Genomic DNA, 19,709 nt, shown 5'->3' with positions numbered 1-19,709 from the left:
CATCTTCCTCTTTGATCCCCAAGTGACAAAGGGTCAGAGGACTCCTAGGAGAACATATTTGGCAACGATCTTGCATTTGCATCAGCATAACAGAGGCAATGGTCTGTTTAACAAGAAATATGATTTAAAAATGCATGCTACACTGACATTTAGGCTATAAAGTTACTGTTTTTGAAATATTTAGCAAGGACCTATTAGAAAAATGAATGCAGAAAGAAAATGCCTAAATGCAGTTTCTAAAATCAAGGAAACCTATTTGTTTTGTATGCAGTTGAACCACATTTAAAATGTACTCCCTACTCGACTTAAACAAACCTTTAGACCTTACATCATCAATATAAGACAATAGAAAGAAAATTATAGAAAGAAAGTAAGAAGTATTTTCTTTAGAAACTATACTTACGACTACTCCCAAGCTCTTCAAAAAGGTACTGTACTTTCTCCCACTGAGTGGAATTCTGGCCAGGTGGGGCTTCTAGTGGAACAAAGGCTCTGAAAGAGACAAAACGACCATTCGGAAGAAGTTAAGTGCTGCTCCATTATATGCTTTGGTTTATTCTTTGTTCTGGCATTGATGGCTTCAGTATGTGGTGCATTTTTCTATATGTGCCACACACAGAGTCTGAACATAGAGAAAATTAAGGTAAGTGAAATCAAGCTATTTAATCATTTCATCACCTAAGAAGAAGTGGCATTGCTGTTACTGAGTGAGAGTCAGAGAATTAGAGACAGAATACTGTTGGAAAAAATAAATTTGCTGTGGAGCATATAGAACTGTACTTCAGTTGTTTATGCCCTGTATGGCTTAAGAAGGTTTTCACAGTATGCTATCCACTGGAGAAACAACATGCTGTGTAAGTTGACCTCTGCTTTTCCTCTTCTTTGAATCTTCACAACTGTATGGCAGATTTATTCTAGTTATATCTTCACTCTAAAACCAAGTCTAGGAACTTGCAGTTGTCCTGCAGCAACATGAGAATTTAAACCTTTGGAAGTTACAAACAATTCCTACAGGTGCTCTAACTTTTGTCGACTGACAAACGCTCTGTCTGTGCAAAAGCAGTACTGGAACAGACTGTGTTACCCTCTGATGAATTATGAGGACAACACTCTACTGCAGGCGGTATTCAGTATATTGCTATCAGAGTGGTGCGAGGAGGGTAAGTCACAGAGGAAGACAGACTGGTTGGTCAGGGGTTCCTCCTACAGCAATGACCCATGGAAGACCAGCACAGTCCTCAGACTTAAACCCCATCGAGCTGGTTTGGGATGAACTGGACAGGAGGTGAAAGCAAATTAACCTCCAACTTCCACAAAGAAGATGAAACACAGTTTGTTAACAAAATTTGGTTTCCAATATACAAAGAATACTATGAATGTGTTCATCTGCTGAATGAGACCTAAAGATTAAATTTGATGATTCATTTTTGAAATCTTTGAAATTATCTTTGAAATGAGTACACTGAGAAATTACAATATTACAAAAAAGCAGGACTTATATGTATTCACTGTGAAGAGCCTACCAATCATTTAAAAAGTATCTTGCAAACCATTTCATTGACCTTTTGCTTATCCACCTAGGACGCACCCTTGAAAACTGGATTAATTGCTATTCTTAACACAATGGACAGTCTGTTAAACTCTATACCCCCTCTTATCCTTTTCAGTTTACTTTGGAAAGGAACAAATAACCGGACCAACAAAATGTCCAAGGTTTATTAGACATAGATATAAAGGTTGTACCTTAAGAGCTCCTCAATATTGTGGTGAAAAATGAAAAACACATTTTGTCAGCTCTACAGAAACAGCCTCTCTCAGACCGCCACTATATCATTATGCACGAAAATATGGGTCAGCAGTATTGATGCTCGATTTCAGTGCAGATTTGAAATCCACTGATCATGAAATCCTTTTCCATTGATCATTAATCCCTCTTGACAGACAACAGTGAAATAGGCCAGTAACCCTCTTAGTATCTAGCTCTACAAGTCTAATGAAATATGCTGCTTATGCTGTGATTCTTTTAGGAAGATTAAAAAATGGTTTTCCAGAATAAATGTAAAAGAAAAATCACCGGGGGAAGTGAAGGACATTAGCTCAGCATTTCAGAGACTTCTCTTTGCCCCAAATGCAAAATACAAAATTCAGGGTTCAATGGGCCTCATCTGCCCCGGCATCATGTTGATATCCCCTTGGGTCCACAGTTGCAGTTAATCTTTCTCAAGTGCATGTACTTCCCCTTCGGTCATGTTATGTGTAATTTTTCATTTTAAGAAAAAAAAAGCACCTCTTCAAAGTGACCTTAACCCAACCCTTCTCGGCTGTGAGGATACGGCTTTGTCCAGCTTAACTTAAATGATGATGAAATATTTAGCTATCCACACGTTTGTCGAAACATCCTGAATAATGCTCGAGCTTTGTTTGTCCGTTCTCAGTGGCCTGGCTACAGTTGGTATAGAACTCTGCAGCCGAGCTTCAAAAACAAGCTGAATGTCCCACATCACAGCTCGGACTAAATAAAATATAGGAAATAAAAAATCAGATATTTTGAAATTCTCTAAGTCATCCTCTGAGCAAAATAACACAAGAAGCCACATACTCTGGTTCTCGGGCAGAGCTCAACTTGCTTTACCTGGGACTCAAATAAAAACCTCAGTTAATTAGGTAATTTTCTTTAAAGGAACCTTGACAGTGGTGCTGCCATCCAGACTTTTAAAAAGTATTAATTAATACTCTGCAGAATAAGATAAACGATAATTCTTAAGGGCAGGATATGAGACTACAGCTCCTTTCAGACATGCACTGCACTCTCCTGGAATTATCTAGATAGTTTTTCCTACCAGCCCCCTAGAAGTCATACACGCCGAAGACAATGAAGAAGATGTCAAATTGGAAAGATTCAAGAGCTGTTGTCGATGTGCAGTAAACAAAAACATGACTCCTGCACTCTCAGCCTAGATGCCACTCTTCTATCTGTAGTACATGTCTGAAAACGTTTTAAATTACTTGTTAAGAAAAGTTATTTGCAGTTGCATTTGGAAAAGAAAACCCTGTAGCAGTGACCGATCAAGGGACATTTAACACACACACACCTTGTCCGTTTAAAAGGCAACAAGCAAAAGCCTTGCGACGTCAAGTCCAGAACTTCTGAGTGAACGGTCACCAAACAGAGCCATTACGTTTCTTGGTAACAGAAAGGCAGCCCTGGATAAAAGCTCTAGCGTTGTTAAAAATCAAAGCACCAAAGTAACAAGTGCCAGAACAAAAACAGCAAGGGTCCCAGTCCATGAAGAAAAAGCAACTAAATTGCTTCCGTGTATAAAAAGTCCTAACTTCCAAACTTTAAGCTATAAGAAAGTCATGTACAGTTATCCCCCAACCAGGTGAGGCGTCCTCCAGTTTAATGGTTGAGAGAGCACATTAAATGTATAGTTGTATCGGTTGAACTCCAGGCATGTTGCTTTCACTGTTACAAAAGGAAATCTATTACATTGAGCAGGTGCTCCTGAACAAAACCAATATAAAACCTGTGGATAAATGTGACTTGGATGAAAATGTGCAACAGAATAAATTTGCAGACACAATATAGAAAGTCACAAAAAAAAACCAATTAGTGTGTGTTATACATAGAGCTAATGCAAGGAATCCAGTTTATCCCCTTTTTTTTTTTTTTATTAAATTGAAAAATAAAAAAGATACTATACCTATATATAGTGAGGGATATATAGTTATTTTTCCATGAATGGCTTCACATGGGCAGACAAATGGCAGTGCAGCTGTTTGAAGTGGTCCGCTGCTTATTAACCGAACACAATGATATGTCCACACCCCCCCCTCATATCGTGTAGTGAAGCAGAAGGTGCCTTACATGTCTCCAGCTTACCCAATTAAAAGAAGAACCACACAGACAATGGCGAATCCAACTGTGTACTTCAGAGCGTTTTTCACTTGCTGTAATAACAGAGAAAAAAAAATTAAACTGGTCAATCACGGCCATGAAGTGAGACATTATTATTCACCGTGAGTGAGGGCTGGGGGGGTCATACTCTATTTAGCAAAGGGCCCTGGTGGGTGAGAGCTATAGAGAGTTAGTGTGGATGCAGTTTGACCTGGCAGAGATAACACGTCACTCCCAGTGCTATTCAAGGTGCTTTTAAAGTAATAATACAAAAGACCTCCCTGTCTGTGAGAGAAAGTGCCTCTGTCAGCTCAAAACTGACACATAGAAGGGAGAAAAGGCAGCAGGAGATAGCTGCTGTTTGGTACATCCATCAATAAAAAGACTTCTAAAGATAGGGAATTTAATTTTTTTTTCAACTTTTCAAGGGACAATGTGGGGCCCTATATGTTAAATTATGAATGCAGTGGTTTGACAGTGTGACTATTTTTACAGCCATAAAATAATATATTAATTTATGTTTGAAGTTTTTCCTTGCATTAGATGTTGTATTAACACAAACGCAATGGAAGAGCCTTCAGATTAGTGATTTTTCTATTTTCTAATTGCCATGCCTTTTTTATTTTTATGAACCCCACAATTTTTTAGTTAGTGATTATAATTTACGAGATGAACAGGTTTATTTGAATGGCCGAAAGGCATTTAATAATATTGATGTGTATTTAACATAATTCAACAAAGATTCAATTGTATGTAATTTATTATTTTATCAGCAAAAATGTAGGTGAATGAGATGTAATGTCTTTAGAACCAGGGAACAAAACATTCAAAAATTACAATTACAATATAATCATGCATCAGGCTGGTGAACCCGGGATGGAAATGGGTGGTTGGAGACTTGGATATCTGCTTTCATTGTTTGTTGTGTAAAACTGTGTGTGCAAGCAAATGGATTCATATTTTCTTACGTTTCCTGGGAAATTCAACTGAAATTACTTCAGGACATTTTTTCGCATTAGCACATTGGTCAGCCACAATGAATCACCTGAATGAAATGTGAATTCCTCAGCACCACACTTATGCAGTCAACAGAGTTATTTGTGAAAAAAAAAAGCTGCGTTCTCACCGAGCATTTGTTCACATTTTCGTCATCTCTTTCTTCATAGTAGAAGTAAACAAAGGGGATCCACAGGAAGACACAGAACAGGATGATGGAGTAAAGTGCTGCAAGGACAGAAAAAAACATTGAAATACAAGCATGAGTCAAATATCATTTGATGCCAAATAGCATGCTGTGTCGCCACCTGCAATACATCATTAAAGTTTGTCTAATATATATTCAGAAACTTTTATGTTTTATCTTTATTAGTCTATTCAAATATAATGTTTTAGATTGAGATTTGCCTTGGGTTTTTATTTCCTGTACAGTTAATCAGAGTCATCAAACATTCCTCTCATGCAAGTTTGATATTACTGTAGGATGTTCTCTGTTCATTCACTTGAAATGATGTTGAATTTCCTTTGACAGGCTAAAGGCAATGTGGAGAAGACATCAAAGCTGACTTCTGTGAAGAATATGCTTTATTTATGCTTTCCACAGGCACAAACTAATGCAGTTCCCTTTTTCAGGCACACCATTCACTTATTTAAGACAATGGAACTTGTGAAAATCAAATATGCCACGGAGTTGTTGGATTTTGGAATGGCATTTCAAGAAAACAGAGTCACATCTCTAGACTCTAGAGATGCGCAGCAGTGGCACATTGTAAAAGACAAAAGGATAAATTATCAAGAAACATTGATACTACAGTGAAAAACTAAGTGACTTACACTCTGGCTTTGTAAATAAAAATACACCAAAATGAATCATTTCCCTCCGTTCAAACTACAATGTATAACAATTATGTTCCAGAATATTTCTAATTTTTTATCACCTATCAACATACTGCATAGCAATGGTTGTTTGTTTTTTAGGGCTGTGTTCAATAGGCACCACAAGGTGGATAATTGGGAATGCTCCTGTGAGTTTGACCCTTTGGGCATATAACTGTGCACCAGGAATTGACTATGCAAATTAATAAAGAAATTAATACCTGTATTAAGAAAATACTTTGAGGCAACCATATCTTGCTACTTTATAAGGAAACAAAACATAAAGGTTCCCATACACTGCAGCTAGAAAATTGGCTGTTGTTGCAATTCCCATTAGTTGAAAAAAGGAAAGAATTGGATGGTTAAATTAAAAAAAGACATGAACAAAAAAACAACACCAGCTCTTTTAAGGTCCCATGATGCATCAGGATATCAGCAGATGTTAGTGTTTCCATCAGGGTCTATCTATTGAAAAACACTTTGTTCTGAGTTCTTTGCCCTTTTTCTCTCCTCTAATTCTTCTCCTGTACCGGTTTCCTGAGCGTAGTGATCCAAATAACTCAAATCTGGCCTCGGGGTCACGATTTCAAGGAGCAGTGTTTCTAATCATTTCCAGGCAATACTTCTTGTTAAAAAAGCCTGCTCGCAGGTTTGTGGGAGGAAGTAACTTCAGATCATGTATTAAAGAAATGAAAACCTGTAAAAGCTTCGGGGGAATTCTTTTAGAGGTAGGAAATGTGTAGTAGACATTTGGACCAAGCAGGTGGTTATAAATGACAAGTTTTAAACAATGACATGTGGGAGAGGTCTATGTTTTTTGGTAAGTTACTGAAGTAGTTTCTTAAGCAAACTAGTCCCACAAATACAGTCATCATTTAATTAGAAATGTTCCCCAAATTGTATAAATGCTTATATTCATCAAAATCATCCGTTTTCTCAGAAATCACATCAATTAGTTTTTCTTTCTGGTAAAAGCAAAAACTGGAAAAAGAATTAAAAGGCAAATAATTAATAGAAGTCTATACGCATGTGTTCTCTATTATGAGAGCTATCTGTAAAAGCCAGTCAGTAATACCACCACGTGTGTTCTGTTCAGACTGTCATGCAGGGCACAAAACAATTGATTTAATTAGAGGGGCACTGGTATTTTAACACACTATTCTCCTGCTATTGGTGTATGTGACATTGCTTTGAGCAAATTTCCCACAGTAGTCATCGGTTCCATTCTAATGTTTCCCCAAACAAAAAGGAAAAAAACATTTGCATCACAAAATGATTTAATTCACAAAAACTGGTGACCTTATATGTGAAGTGGATCCAATACACCGATCCTCAGTGAAGGAACTTGCTCTCCTCTCATCTAAGCTGTTTGTTTGGATCTTCTCTGAGCGCAGCTTTTTTAAGAGAATAGACCAACACTAAATACATTAGGAATTCATAGAGTGGCGGTGAGGCAAAAACACATAAATGGAGCGGTGCTATTTCAAGCTAGGGGCTTTTCTTTCTGCAGCAAATGGATGTTGGTGAAGACAGCCCAGACAACCCCAAAATATCCCAAAGAAAAGCGTGTCAGGAGTATGTGCTCAGCAACATGGTTGGTAGATCTCAATACCTCTTTCAAGTGTTGAATAGTGTTAAAAAGTAGTTTCACAATTCAGTCGTACTTTTGATTGTAGTTTAAACTATTCATAGAAAAGAGATACACATAAGAAACTACATGTGAGCCCTAAGCAGTGACTTAATAGCACGATAAACTGTAAATATGATTGTTTGAGTGGAGAACAACGTAAATAAAAAAATAAAATTGAGCCATGGCTACTAATAACCATTTAATCCACAACATTAGTGCCACACTTCAGTGCTTCAGTGCACATGTGGAAAACAACTCCTCCCTATCAGTCAAGAATGCACAGCCTCAAGCAAGTATACAAACATGCCCCCCCAGTGAAATGGACTATATTTCACAAAAAGCTCTCTCGGCTGCAGACAAATGAATGTCACTGTTGTAGTGGCTTGCTTTTTTTGCCAGCTGTGATTGTGACAGCGCATTACTTCCAATAAACACAGGCTCATTGCTGCACTAAGGTATCCATTTACACTCATTTACAGCCAGACAAACGAAGTTGAGGATGATGCCAGGAGCCAATAAATAGAAGCCACGCACAGTATGCAGCCGCTGGCATATAGTTGTGGGTTAAAGCAATGGGTGAAATTAATCATAAGACCATGAATATAAACATACTGAGAGAATAGGTCATACTGCATTACCATGTATCATCCATTACTCTCTAAACAGATCTTCCACTGGAAAGAATGCCTGACCAGGGACAAAAGTTTAGCACATTTATCCCCCTGGCAGAGAGGAGAGGAGTGAATAATTAAATGTTCTGCCTTAACCCTAAACATATCTCTTGTGTTCATACTGTTTATAGTATATACTCAATTTTACTGATGGGAGAAGCAAATTACTGGAAGTAAAAGAAATGTATTTCAGAGGATTGGTGACTTTGAAAACCCACAGTGTTATGACCTGGCACCTGGCAAAAATTGCGAGGTCATCGAAACAAGCGATGCTAACTTCTTCTTTTATCAAATACCATTCAGAGAAGTGCTAGTAGTTTCCCTCCCAGCACTATATACGGCTTAATGAGAAACATTTGACCCTTGTCATCGTCTCATTGAGGCCCTCCACAGGGGCATTGGCACCTGGACACTTGTCCCTTGTAGACACGCAGAACATACTACATATTATGTGAAAATTAAACGCCAGGGGAGATTTGTCAGAGAAACACTGCCTTTGACAAAGGACTCCAGAGACTGATGGAAATATCTGTCTGTGCAGACACTTGCTGAAAGGTATGACACTTTGCGCCTGCACTCTCATTTCCTGTAAACATCAAGGGAGGAAACCATTCTTGGAGGGGAGCAAACCTGGGATAAAACACTAGCGAATATCAGACTTGAATTTGACAGCATGAAGGACTCTAGTTTGATGCCTCTGTTGCTCTGTTTCGGCTCGGTGTGAGAGTAAACAGATGTTTGCCGACATGCAAGACAAAGACACATGGAGAGAGAAGCTGAAGTTCCAAGGCTAACTGCTGAGAGTGATCCTTCAAGTCAGTTGTTATTGGTTGGCAGTATGACTTACTGAGGACATACCACTGGTCAGCTTGATGAGTGTCCCAAATTGGCTTGATTGTAAGTTTCCCAATTGGCCGTTAGTGTTTCAAAATGACCTGTTTCTGTTACCAGACCGACCTTTTTACTTGGAAAAAACACCAAGTGATAAATATAGCAACATTTTGGAAACCCCATAGCTAAATTCCATAGAGTGACATGCCAGTACCAACCACTTTAAAATTGCTATATTAATTAGGTCACTTATTGTTATTATTTGTCAGCTGCATGACTTACTGAAGTCATAAGACAAACAGAGGTTTGATGAGATGAAAGTGAAAAAAGTTACATTTTTAAATTGCTATATAGACCAAGTGAGTAAGTCACTTATTATTGGTTGGCTGCGTGACCTGCTGACGCCGTACCATTGGTCAGCTGCATGAGTTTTGAGACATTCCTCATTGGCTGTTTTAAAAAAAAAGCCATAGCAACAAACACTTTGGCAAAACCCTTAGCTACTTTAGAAGAGAGTCTCCAAAGCTGCCGCACAGGCTCTGTTTAGTGATTGACATAGGGGGAGCAGCAGTTTCAGAATGTAAATATGTGTTTCTGTCTGTCAACTGATGGACTTCAAGCTTGGCAGGTTTATTTCTGAGGACCCAGGGAAGTGCAGTATCAACTGTTATGCGTTTTGGGTGAACAGTTCTTGAGACCCTAACCCTGACCGGCCCCATTTATTTTAAACCTTAAGCTTGCGGAGAGACAAAACTTCAACATCACCAGTCACATCACAGAATGTGCCCAAAGAGCCTGAGCCCCACTATCAGCCAATAGTAGCTCATTATGCAAGTAATAGTATTAGTCAACCAATAACTATTAAATAACGTCATGGAAACCACAGATATGTTGAGGGTAATTTTGATTTAATGTAATTCATTGGATAGTAGTTAATAAGGTTATTTTTCAAATGTAAAATCTCCATTTCAGCATAATTTTGTCATTCTGATCCAATATGTTGTTACTGTCAATGAGCCACATCGTTTTAATGTAGGCGTCTCTGTATTAGCCTCAGGAATAGAGGCTTCACTTAAATTGTTATAACAGAGGTTTATCTAACTGAGTGTAAGTAAGTGTTATCCTTGGTCTAAATGTCTCATTACTTGTTTTATATATTTCACGGCAGACATAGGTTGAAGTGAAGAGCATTTTATTTCTCAGCATGCTTCACTATGTTCTTATCATTAAAGGCCTGTCTGAAACAAAGTAGCCGTCCAAAATAGAACTGTAATATGCCCTCATTTCCTGAATGCTCTTAAAAGAAGCACTGCACTATCACTTTCCAATAAACTTCTGTCGGCTCATGCAGGTGGATAAGAATCATAGACAAAATGAGAGCACTTTCAATGTACTTACAAGAGGGTTGCATCCTCTCATGCTTCTCTTCTGCAAATGGCATCAAAAACGTTAAGGAGAAAGCCAATTATTTATTTTAAGGGCCCAGGGGTATTTTGTCCTGTTGCTTAAGGCTTTTATGCATCACTGCTTTGAAGTACTGAGCAGTCCAAGGAAATGTATAAATGGACAGAGGCTGGAGATTGAATGGCTAGGCTTTCAGACATGAGGTTCATCAAAGATCCCAAGACGCTGTTTGGGCTCTAAAAGGAAGTGGGTGTTTCTGTTCGATATTTATCCCTCTTTGACAAGTTGAAGGTACATTTGTATTCAATGTGACATTGTCGAGTTGGTGAACATCTGCAGGATGTATTCCCTCTACAGACAACTTGTAACACTTTACAGAGTTTGACAGAGTATTTTCAAATTCACTGTTTTGCATTAGTTCCAGTACATTCAGATTCTGTTGTGATCATTTCCATATCTTTCTCAGACTCAGAATTCATCCTATGCAAAAACACAACACACTCAGAAACGCCTGCTTTTATCTGTCTGAGCTGGGACATTGTTGAAATGCATTTACTTGACCTACTAAGGATGTTACTGTTAATGTATACTCTTCCCATCATGGGGAAAAAAAGACTGAGCAACAGTGAGATTTCACACCACCGACAGACTCCTTTAACACCTGCAATTAAATGAACTAAATGGTGCATAGCCACCTATAAATATCACTACGTCATCCACTCCCACGGATTCTGCATAATTGCGTGGATCCACAACTCCAATAATATAACAATGAATCCTATATTATAATTACTGCACCTTAATTTCCCCACTGTGACAACACTGTGCTCGTAAAAACCTCCGAATACAAATTTTATAGCAGAAAAGTGGATTCAAAGCTGCTGTAGGCATGTTCACGATGCCAACCGCAGGTTTGAATGAACACCGAGAGACATTCGCATATTTCGGGAAACCGGCATATGACAGGAACTCACCAAATGACGGCCGTGTGAGGCCATTGAATGATTTCGAAAAGCAAGTGAATAATGCCGAGTTCTTTAAAATCACTGGACATGCACATGCCTATTAACTGTGTTCACCACTGACTGCAAATCAATTGAGCTCGGAGAAAAACATGTTGCACTGGAGGAAATAGGAAATCTCTGCCAGCCCTGTAATTATTCCATTTGTGAAGAGACAAATGGACAGTGCTGTCAAATGTGGCCTTAAAACAGCATTCAGCATTAAAGGTTAGATTTGTGAGGCAGCTGTGCATTGAACACACATGGAGCTTGGTCTCCACCTACTGGCAAATAGGAAAGTGATGGTCCTTGAAAAAAAAAAGACTAGGTCCACATATAAACATCAACAACACAGTGGTAAAATGGACTGTGATTGATCATATGTTTATCATATTTAGGCTACAACTGCCATCAACGAAGACGGCCACCTATGCACTGTGGATAATATAGTCACATAGAAATCAGTTGAAGAACACTGTCTAATGAATATTGTACCATTAAAATATTCAACTTAAAATACCCTTTGCCACAATCTCACAAAATACGACAAAATCTGAATATAACATTCATTCTACAACAGAAAACAGCTTCAATTTTGATCATAACAAATGCAATGAACTAAGTAACATGTCAAAAATAAATTATGGGTCAATATTTGGCACCTCTGAGGGCGGAATGCATTAGCAAAATTAGCCGGATATCAATCAAAACTGCGAGGTTCAGATTTTTTGTATTTTAAGAGATTTTACAATCATCGACCCTCCTTATCATTGGCCAAAGGTTACCAGCACAACACATTTGTATGTGGATCATTCGGTATCACACACTCCCAGAGCTATGATCACGTGCACATGCTTTGGGCAAGAAGCAAACTCGTTCATGCTTCTTCTTAACCTCTCTCTACCTTAGACATGTGAGATAATGCTGCAAGAATGCAGACTCATGGTATGGCTAAGAAAATATGTAAGACAATTTAAATATCTGAGTTGCATGAACAAATTCAGATAATAAAGCCGAGTTAACACACAATCTGAAAGCATTTATTTGGTAGTGAAAATTCTATCATAAGATAAAGATAAGATATGAAATGCTGCATGAGGCACAGCAACTTGAACACCCACTGCAAACAACTAATGACTGTGTGACTAAAGATTTACTTCCAAGCTTTCTCAGCAGACGGAGATATACTTACTAAATCAATTACTAAACCTATATGACTATAAGAGCTCTTCTTTTGATGTGGAACAAATTTCCTGAGAGTAACTGTTGCACCAGGAACATGGTTTCCTGGCAGTTTGGTCATTAAACGAATTAAATTACTGACAGGACACGGCCCAGCATTCAAGACTAAGCCTACTGAATTATTCATTTTTTTAAGTCTCCATAAAGCAAGGTTTCCATTTAAGAAGATGTCTAATCCAAACTGTGGATACTAACATGGAAATCAATCACGTGTATGAAATCATATTTGTGTGTCCACGCACAACATACTCCCTGACTGCTGGATTCATGTGCAGTGCTCATGTTCAGTGAAAGGCACTTCTCTGATGTCATTATAGCAGTGGAAAGGGTGTCTTTGATTGGGCTGTCTGGGCAAAGAGACAGCTTGCCTTCCTTGCATTTGGCATTTCGGAACAGACGGTACATAACAGTGTTGCTGACAGGCACTTTAAGCCAGCATCTGTTAGAAAACGTGTGATCTAGTGTCTCTGGCACGTCTGAATTTGCCATCGTCAAAGACAACAAACTTGTGTTATCCTTTAATATGACAATCATGAAGAAATTTCACAGGCCCTAATAGCTTTGAGTTAGGAATTTATCAGCCAAATAGCCTGGATACTGTCCCAATGAATTGCAACCAGGCGCAAATGCTGGATTTATGGAGCCATCCATGGGGACCGGGCCTGCCCTCCCTCCTAGCAAGAGAATCAGGCAGGATAAATCCAAGATGTCTGAATGAATGCTCGACAAATGCACTAATGATGCCAAAATGATGTCACATTAAGCCACACGCCAAAAACAAAATGTCAGTTCCTGTGAAATATTACAATTTCATTGAATGCAAGCTAACTGTGACAATTACAGCTAGTGAAATTAGTGAATGCTACTCTGGTGAAGGTTCAGGCACAGCAGTATCCTGACTAACCAGTCTTGTAAATATGATTATTACTTGCTCTGTAAGGACTGGATTTGACTGTCCTGTCCTAACTGTTATGAAGGAGGAAGAGTTTGTACAAACAGCCAATCACATGCTAAATTAATATATCAATACAGCAAGTTTAATATAACAATGAATACAAATGCAACCAATGAATATAAATGTGCATTGAAACGATACAAATACAGTACTGTGTTATCATGGAAATACGCTGTTCTTTTATATATTAACATAACCCTGTCTTTTATTTCAAAAGTAATAACCATTTAATGAAAAGTTCCTTGTACAAACAGTCTCATTCATCTTAGAGCCATGTTTTTCTTTAATTTATATGGTTGAGAAAAAGACATGGTCTAAAATCAGTGAACTGTCTCGAATCTTAAAGGAAAACCTAAATGAAACTGCTCCAGAACGGTTTAGGTGTGCGATAACGAAACTGTGAGACCGTGAGAATCCAAAAGTCTGACTGCAAACCCACAAGGATTTCAGAGTTGGTGAGTCAGACCACAGGTGTTGCACTGGCACCACAATAAATTGAAAGAGGAGATTGAGTTTATATACTAGGTGAATGACGCAGCAACACTTACAATGATTGCTCACAAAACAGGTAAAAACCATAAAAATTTTCAAATAAAAGGGTCGATAGATAAACCTATTAATTCATCCAAATTTATATACTAATTTGGGGGTTTTGTCACCAAGATTTTTTTTTTTTCATGTGCACCAACATAGACAAGTATTAAGAGAATGCACTTACTGTAGTATCCATATAGCACAGTGTCTTCAATTTGCCCTCTTGTCTCATTGTTTGCTGCCCAATCCTAGATGTTAGAAAAGGACAAGTCCATGGTGAAAATGTATATTAAGTTAAACAGTTAAGGGAATGAAGCAAATATGATAATCAGTGAGAACAGACATAAATTACATTAAAGCTTATTAAAAAAAACAAATCAGTATTTCTGAATACTGTATTAATTCCACCATTTATCAGTTTACCATAAAATTATAACCAGTCACGACAGGCATGAAACAAAAACAATACAAGGAGGAATGAATGAACCCAGTAGCCTGGAGGAGTAGGTCGTGCCAAACTCGCAAGCGTGACGTCTCTGACAATTTTGTTTATCTAGGTTCACAAACTGAATTCAGGCATAAACAGACGATGACACAAACCTTCCGGCTATGGGGGGAGTAACTCAAAGCTGTCAGACCTTTGTCTAAATCTATTTTTGTTTTGTGTAGCAGAGGTGTGTGTCATAAGCATTTTCTACATTATAGTTTGACTTCTCTAATTAGACAAAAAACTGTGAATGCAAGAATGAAAATAAAAAAATAAAAAATAAAAATCTTAAGAAAGGTGTTGCATTATTTCTTTCAGTTGCTGCAGTGTTATGATTCTAAGGGCGCTGAGAAAAGCTCAAATGACCTTTTCCCAAGAGAAGATAACATTCTTCTTTCAACTTTCTGTTTAAGATTACTGATTAAGTGAGGGATTGTGTTCTTGATGACTTTACTTGTGCAAACTATGTCAGGTGGCCATTATTAACTGATAAAAAAAAACAAATTCCCTTAAGCTATCGAGGCATTTCACAACCCAGAGAAATCCACAAATTACCTGCTGTTCCAATGAAGACATCATTACACACCTTGCTAAATCTTCAAATAGATAGATACAAATGCAATGACTTGGCAAATAAGACCGAGCCAACAAATGCATTGTGCTTTTAGTTTAGACAAAGACATTGTCCACAGTGGCTGAGAAAATTACCAAGTAAAGTTAAAGGCTCCCTGGGGAAAAGTCATTACTATTTCTCAAACTGACTGTTAACACAACCCATACTAACCTTGTAGGTACCATTGGGATACTTCATGAACGAAACAAGGAATATATCCACGGGTAGAAGTGCAGACGTTATCAAGGCAATGGCCAGTGCACATATTGCTGTGATGGTTGAAACAACTTCACTTTCCTGACGACTTTGGAATTTGCGGATGTAGACCCAACAGAAAGCCAGGATCATCTAAACAGGAAGAAGAGTAATCAAGTAAAAAAAATGGAGGATGATACATAATGACAAAACAACAAAAGTGAAGAATAGAAAGAAAGAACTGTGATAGAAGCAAAGACAATAGTTTGGGTACTTTGCATACATGTAATCTTACAAAGATATAGAGTAGTATATTCAGTGGATATATAAGTGATAACTGATACAAAACCCAGCAACAAATTCCACATTTGTGGAGCATTGATCAGTTTTGCAGGGCAAAATTTGATTGAACTTCAATATTATCATGTATGCAATATTATCATGTATGCATAATAATATTATGTGCTCACATAAACACTAAGCAGGTGTATGTGTTATAGGGCTAGGCAATATGGCCAAAACTGTTCAAATCAGTCAATATTGATAATTATCACAGTAAATTTCACATTATTGTTTAAGTTTAAAAACTGCTCCTGAGTGACGGTTGTGATTGAAAACTCTTCTGAATGAGCAGAAAAGGATAAAAACTTCATAAACAGCAAAAGATTTTACAAATCCGAGGTAAATCAATGATTTATACCTCTTCACTGTGCTTACACGTGACATAAGCAATAAACCAATATAAATTTGACTTCTGTTGTATTACCATTTAATAAATTCATATTGTGATAATTATTGATGTTGTTTTATTGCCCAGCCCTAGTGTGTATTACTTATTGCCAAAAGGCAGGACTCAAACTAAAGAGTTAACACAACAAGGGCTTATTTATACACAGATCATAGCCTGCATGTGCTATGTAACAGCTGATCTGATTATATCACACTTCCTCTGTTTATCCTCGGTCAGCACAGCGTGAACAAAGACAGGAAATAATACAAAGTTGACTTCTGATACGAAGCAGAACTAATGTGCCTGTTAGACAGACAACTATACGAGAAGAAAAAACATTTGAATAAATTCATGAATCTACTCGTGTATTCTGTTGCTGTTTAACATTTCAAAAATAACGAGATTTAAAAAAAAGGAAAGGGTGAGAGGCATTGTCATTGTAATGGACAGGAAACTCATTAAAGACGGAGAGGCAAATGAGGGGCCGCACAATGACAAGGTCATATTCCAGGCACACAAGCTGCGAGGAGAGAGGACACTGCTAAAACCAGTCCCTTCAGATCAAGGGCTGCCATTCACAGACAGGATCAATTAAAAGCCCCAAGGCCTTAAGCCTCTGGCTGCTTGTTTTGCCAGGTAAGGACACAAGCTGTGCATCCAAATAAGATCAGCTGAGAGGTTTGTTCAGATAGAAAGGAGGAGCTGCTGCTGCTGCTGGTGGGGGGGGGGGGCAGAGCAGCTTATTGGCACGAGTCTCCTCTGGGCGGCTTCAGATGTCACTAAGCAGTTGCCAGTTCAGATCATGTGCAGGTAAATTGGGCAGCAGGTTGTTTAACTGAGCGACCTCAAGGCGTCCATTTAAACACCGCTGAAGTTACAGTCTGGACATGACACGAAGACTGACAAGGTGTATTTACAGTATTTTCACTCAAACGCACTTCATTGCTCATTTGGAAGACTATAAATAGAGAAAATCGCATTTAAAAACATCGTACACGCAGCTAGCTACGTGACTCCACAGCAGATATGCTCATTTCATGTACAATAGATACAAAGAATGCACGCCCCCCATTTCCTTCGTCGAGGTATTAAATGCGCCACTCAGCCTTTCCTTCACAACTACAGGCTGTTAGATGTGTCACGGCTAATGTTAGCTAGCACCACAGCCAGTATGGACGTTAATACACCGCAGCCGGGTCCCACATCGACTAAATCCTCCTCTTCTCCCGCTAAACACGACTCAAACCAAACCCCGAAGCTACTACGCTGGGTTACACGGGTTTACACTCGCTTACCAGGAGTATAAAGGTGAAAATAGACCATCCGAGCGCAGACTCGGAGAGCAGCGACTGGGCCGCCATCTTCACTTCCTGCAATAACAAACCCACGTGTTCCTGCCGACGTCATCGCGGTGGATGGCGAGCAGCAGCCGTGTCGTCACCACAGAGGAGCCCCACATGTTCAGTTCATGTGTTCAGTTCATATGTTCAGGTTAATGTTCTGTTCATATGTTCTGTTCATATGTTCTGTTTATATGTTCAGGTTAATGTTCTGTTCATATGTTCTGTTCATATGTTCTGTTCATATGTTCTGTTCATATGTTCAGGTTAATGTTCTGTTCACATGTTCAGGTTAATGTTCTGTTCATATGTTCAGGTTAATATGTTCAGTTCACATGTTCAGGTTAATGTTCTGTTCATATGTTCAGTGTATATGTTCTGTTTATATATATTCTGTTCATGTGTTCAGTTAATGTGTTTAGTTTATATGTTCTGGTCATATGTTCTGTTCATATGTTCTGTTCACATGTTCAGTTCACATGTTCAGTTCACATGTTCTGTTCACGTGTTCTGTTCATATGTTCAGTTCATAAGTTCTGTTCATATGTTCTGTTCACGTGTTCTGTCTAGTGTTCTGTTCATATGTTCAGTTCATAAGTTCTGTTCACGTGTTCTGTTCATGTGTTCTGTTCATATGTTCAGTTCATAAGTTCAGTTCATAAGTTCTGTTCATAAGTTCTGTTTACATGTTCTGTTCATGTGTTCTGCTCATATGTTCAGTTCATAAGTTCTGTTCAAAAGTTCTGTTCATGTAGCCAGTGTTTGCTCTTTTTCAAAGGGCCTCAGGAATATGTTAAAGCAATATTTATTTCTATGCTTTCTCTTATATATCATATCATCACTAACATAGAGTAACTTCCATTGAGAGTTTCACAATATAACAGAAATCAGTAGTCAGTCTGCAGCGACTTGAGACAACCGCTGGGATGTTTCTTCTTCTTTCTCTTCTACTCAGTGACGAGAGGGGCCATCAATAAATGCATCAGCTTAGATCCCTCTAAAAATTGGTCCTCAAGAGACGTGAGCTTCTGTTTCATTCAGCAGGGGATCTAAACTCATGCAGCCACAGGACTTTATAAACTTTTCCAATCTCTATGTGCATGGTGAGATTCCAGCCATATGCCAGGCACACTCACCTTTTCCTTCAGTTCTTATCAAATTTATTTAGCATACGGACCCCATGGTATCGCGACATAAAAAATCTGCTGACCTTTCATTCTACCTCCATTTTCACAGTCTTAAGTGCACTGTGTCACAGAAGTCTGCCCCATTTGGAGAGTCTATTGTCTGTACACTGGTCTCAGCGTGTGCAGTCATGCTTTTCCATGTCTGGAGTTATTGAGACAAAATTAGATCTCCACTTTAAACTATTACTTGAGTAGTTACCATTGCTAGGCCTGGACATGGTAACATTGTGAATCAAAAGTTCTTTTTAGTTTCGAAAATGAACATAATACGTCTTGGGGTAAATCCATTACTAACTGGAATAAGCCAATTAATTGCTCGCTCATTATTGATTTGGACACTTTTTGAATTCAACTCGCTGGAACCAAATAGTAACCTTCATTTATAACCATGATTTAAAGGAAAATCACTACAGGTGAACAGCGTGAACAAATATAAATCGAATCGATTTTTTTTTAAAAAGCTTCTCCATTGAATAGGCTGCTAACATTAAGGCAATTATTTTCTGTACAGCAAATTATCTGAAATTATTATTCAATATTATTTCAATATGTAATCAGAAAATGTTTTGCCATGATTTTAGGCATACAATGTTCTATAAATCAGTCTGTGAATCATATATGAACAAAGTACTCAGGGAAAACCTTCAGCATATGAAACCAGAAAAGTTTGGTTTAATTAAGTGGAGACTGAAGTAGAGATTTCAGGCTCAGAGGATTACAAAAAAACTCCTTAAAGGACAGAGCTTTCAAATAAATGTATAGTACAACTCAATAGGCAAGATTTGTGTTGGAATCCAGTAACTTCAAAATGTATATTGTGGATGTTTTCATTCCGCAGGTCTGAAAAGTATTCTGGTGTTACATGTACTTTTTAAAAATTGATTGATGATTAAATTAGTTTTGCCTGTAGTGTCTCAAACACTTTAAGTTTACTGCAGTAATTCGTTCACAATCTATTATTCACTTGCAGAGCAGAGGCGGGTCTATTCAATACATACAATCTTTCAAAACTGCAAATATCTGTAGGAGGCAGCTCAGCAATGTGTTGATACATTTGCTAATGAATCATTTTATTATTAAAAAAAACTTTGACTTCGTACTTAAATTACCTCAAACTGA

The 19,709-nt window shown here is 38.1% G+C and overlaps 1 protein-coding gene across 1 annotated transcript in view; it reads right to left on the bottom strand.

Annotated features, from left to right (window-relative positions):
- lmbrd1 (LMBR1 domain containing 1) overlaps window positions 1–17,466 on the bottom strand; it is a 50,923-nt gene extending 33,457 nt beyond the window's left edge. Inside the window, exons 1-6 of the mRNA XM_035171968.2 lie at window positions 17,359–17,466; window positions 15,310–15,486; window positions 14,223–14,286; window positions 5,025–5,122; window positions 3,884–3,951; window positions 404–492 (exon numbers count right to left, since the gene is read on the bottom strand). Of these exons, the coding sequence (XP_035027859.1) occupies window positions 404–492; window positions 3,884–3,951; window positions 5,025–5,122; window positions 14,223–14,286; window positions 15,310–15,486; window positions 17,359–17,424 (562 nt within the window). The 5' untranslated portion in view covers window positions 17,425–17,466. The remainder of the gene's footprint in view (window positions 1–403; window positions 493–3,883; window positions 3,952–5,024; window positions 5,123–14,222; window positions 14,287–15,309; window positions 15,487–17,358) is intronic.
- Window positions 17,467–19,709: the final 2,243 nt, after the last annotated feature.

The sequence above is a fragment of the Hippoglossus stenolepis genome, chromosome 12, assembly GCF_022539355.2.
Source record: "Hippoglossus stenolepis isolate QCI-W04-F060 chromosome 12, HSTE1.2, whole genome shotgun sequence".
NCBI classification, from domain to species: domain Eukaryota; kingdom Metazoa; phylum Chordata; class Actinopteri; order Pleuronectiformes; family Pleuronectidae; genus Hippoglossus; species Hippoglossus stenolepis.
Note: the sequence above shows the minus strand (reverse complement) of the source record. Positions and strands in the feature narration are given on the sequence as shown.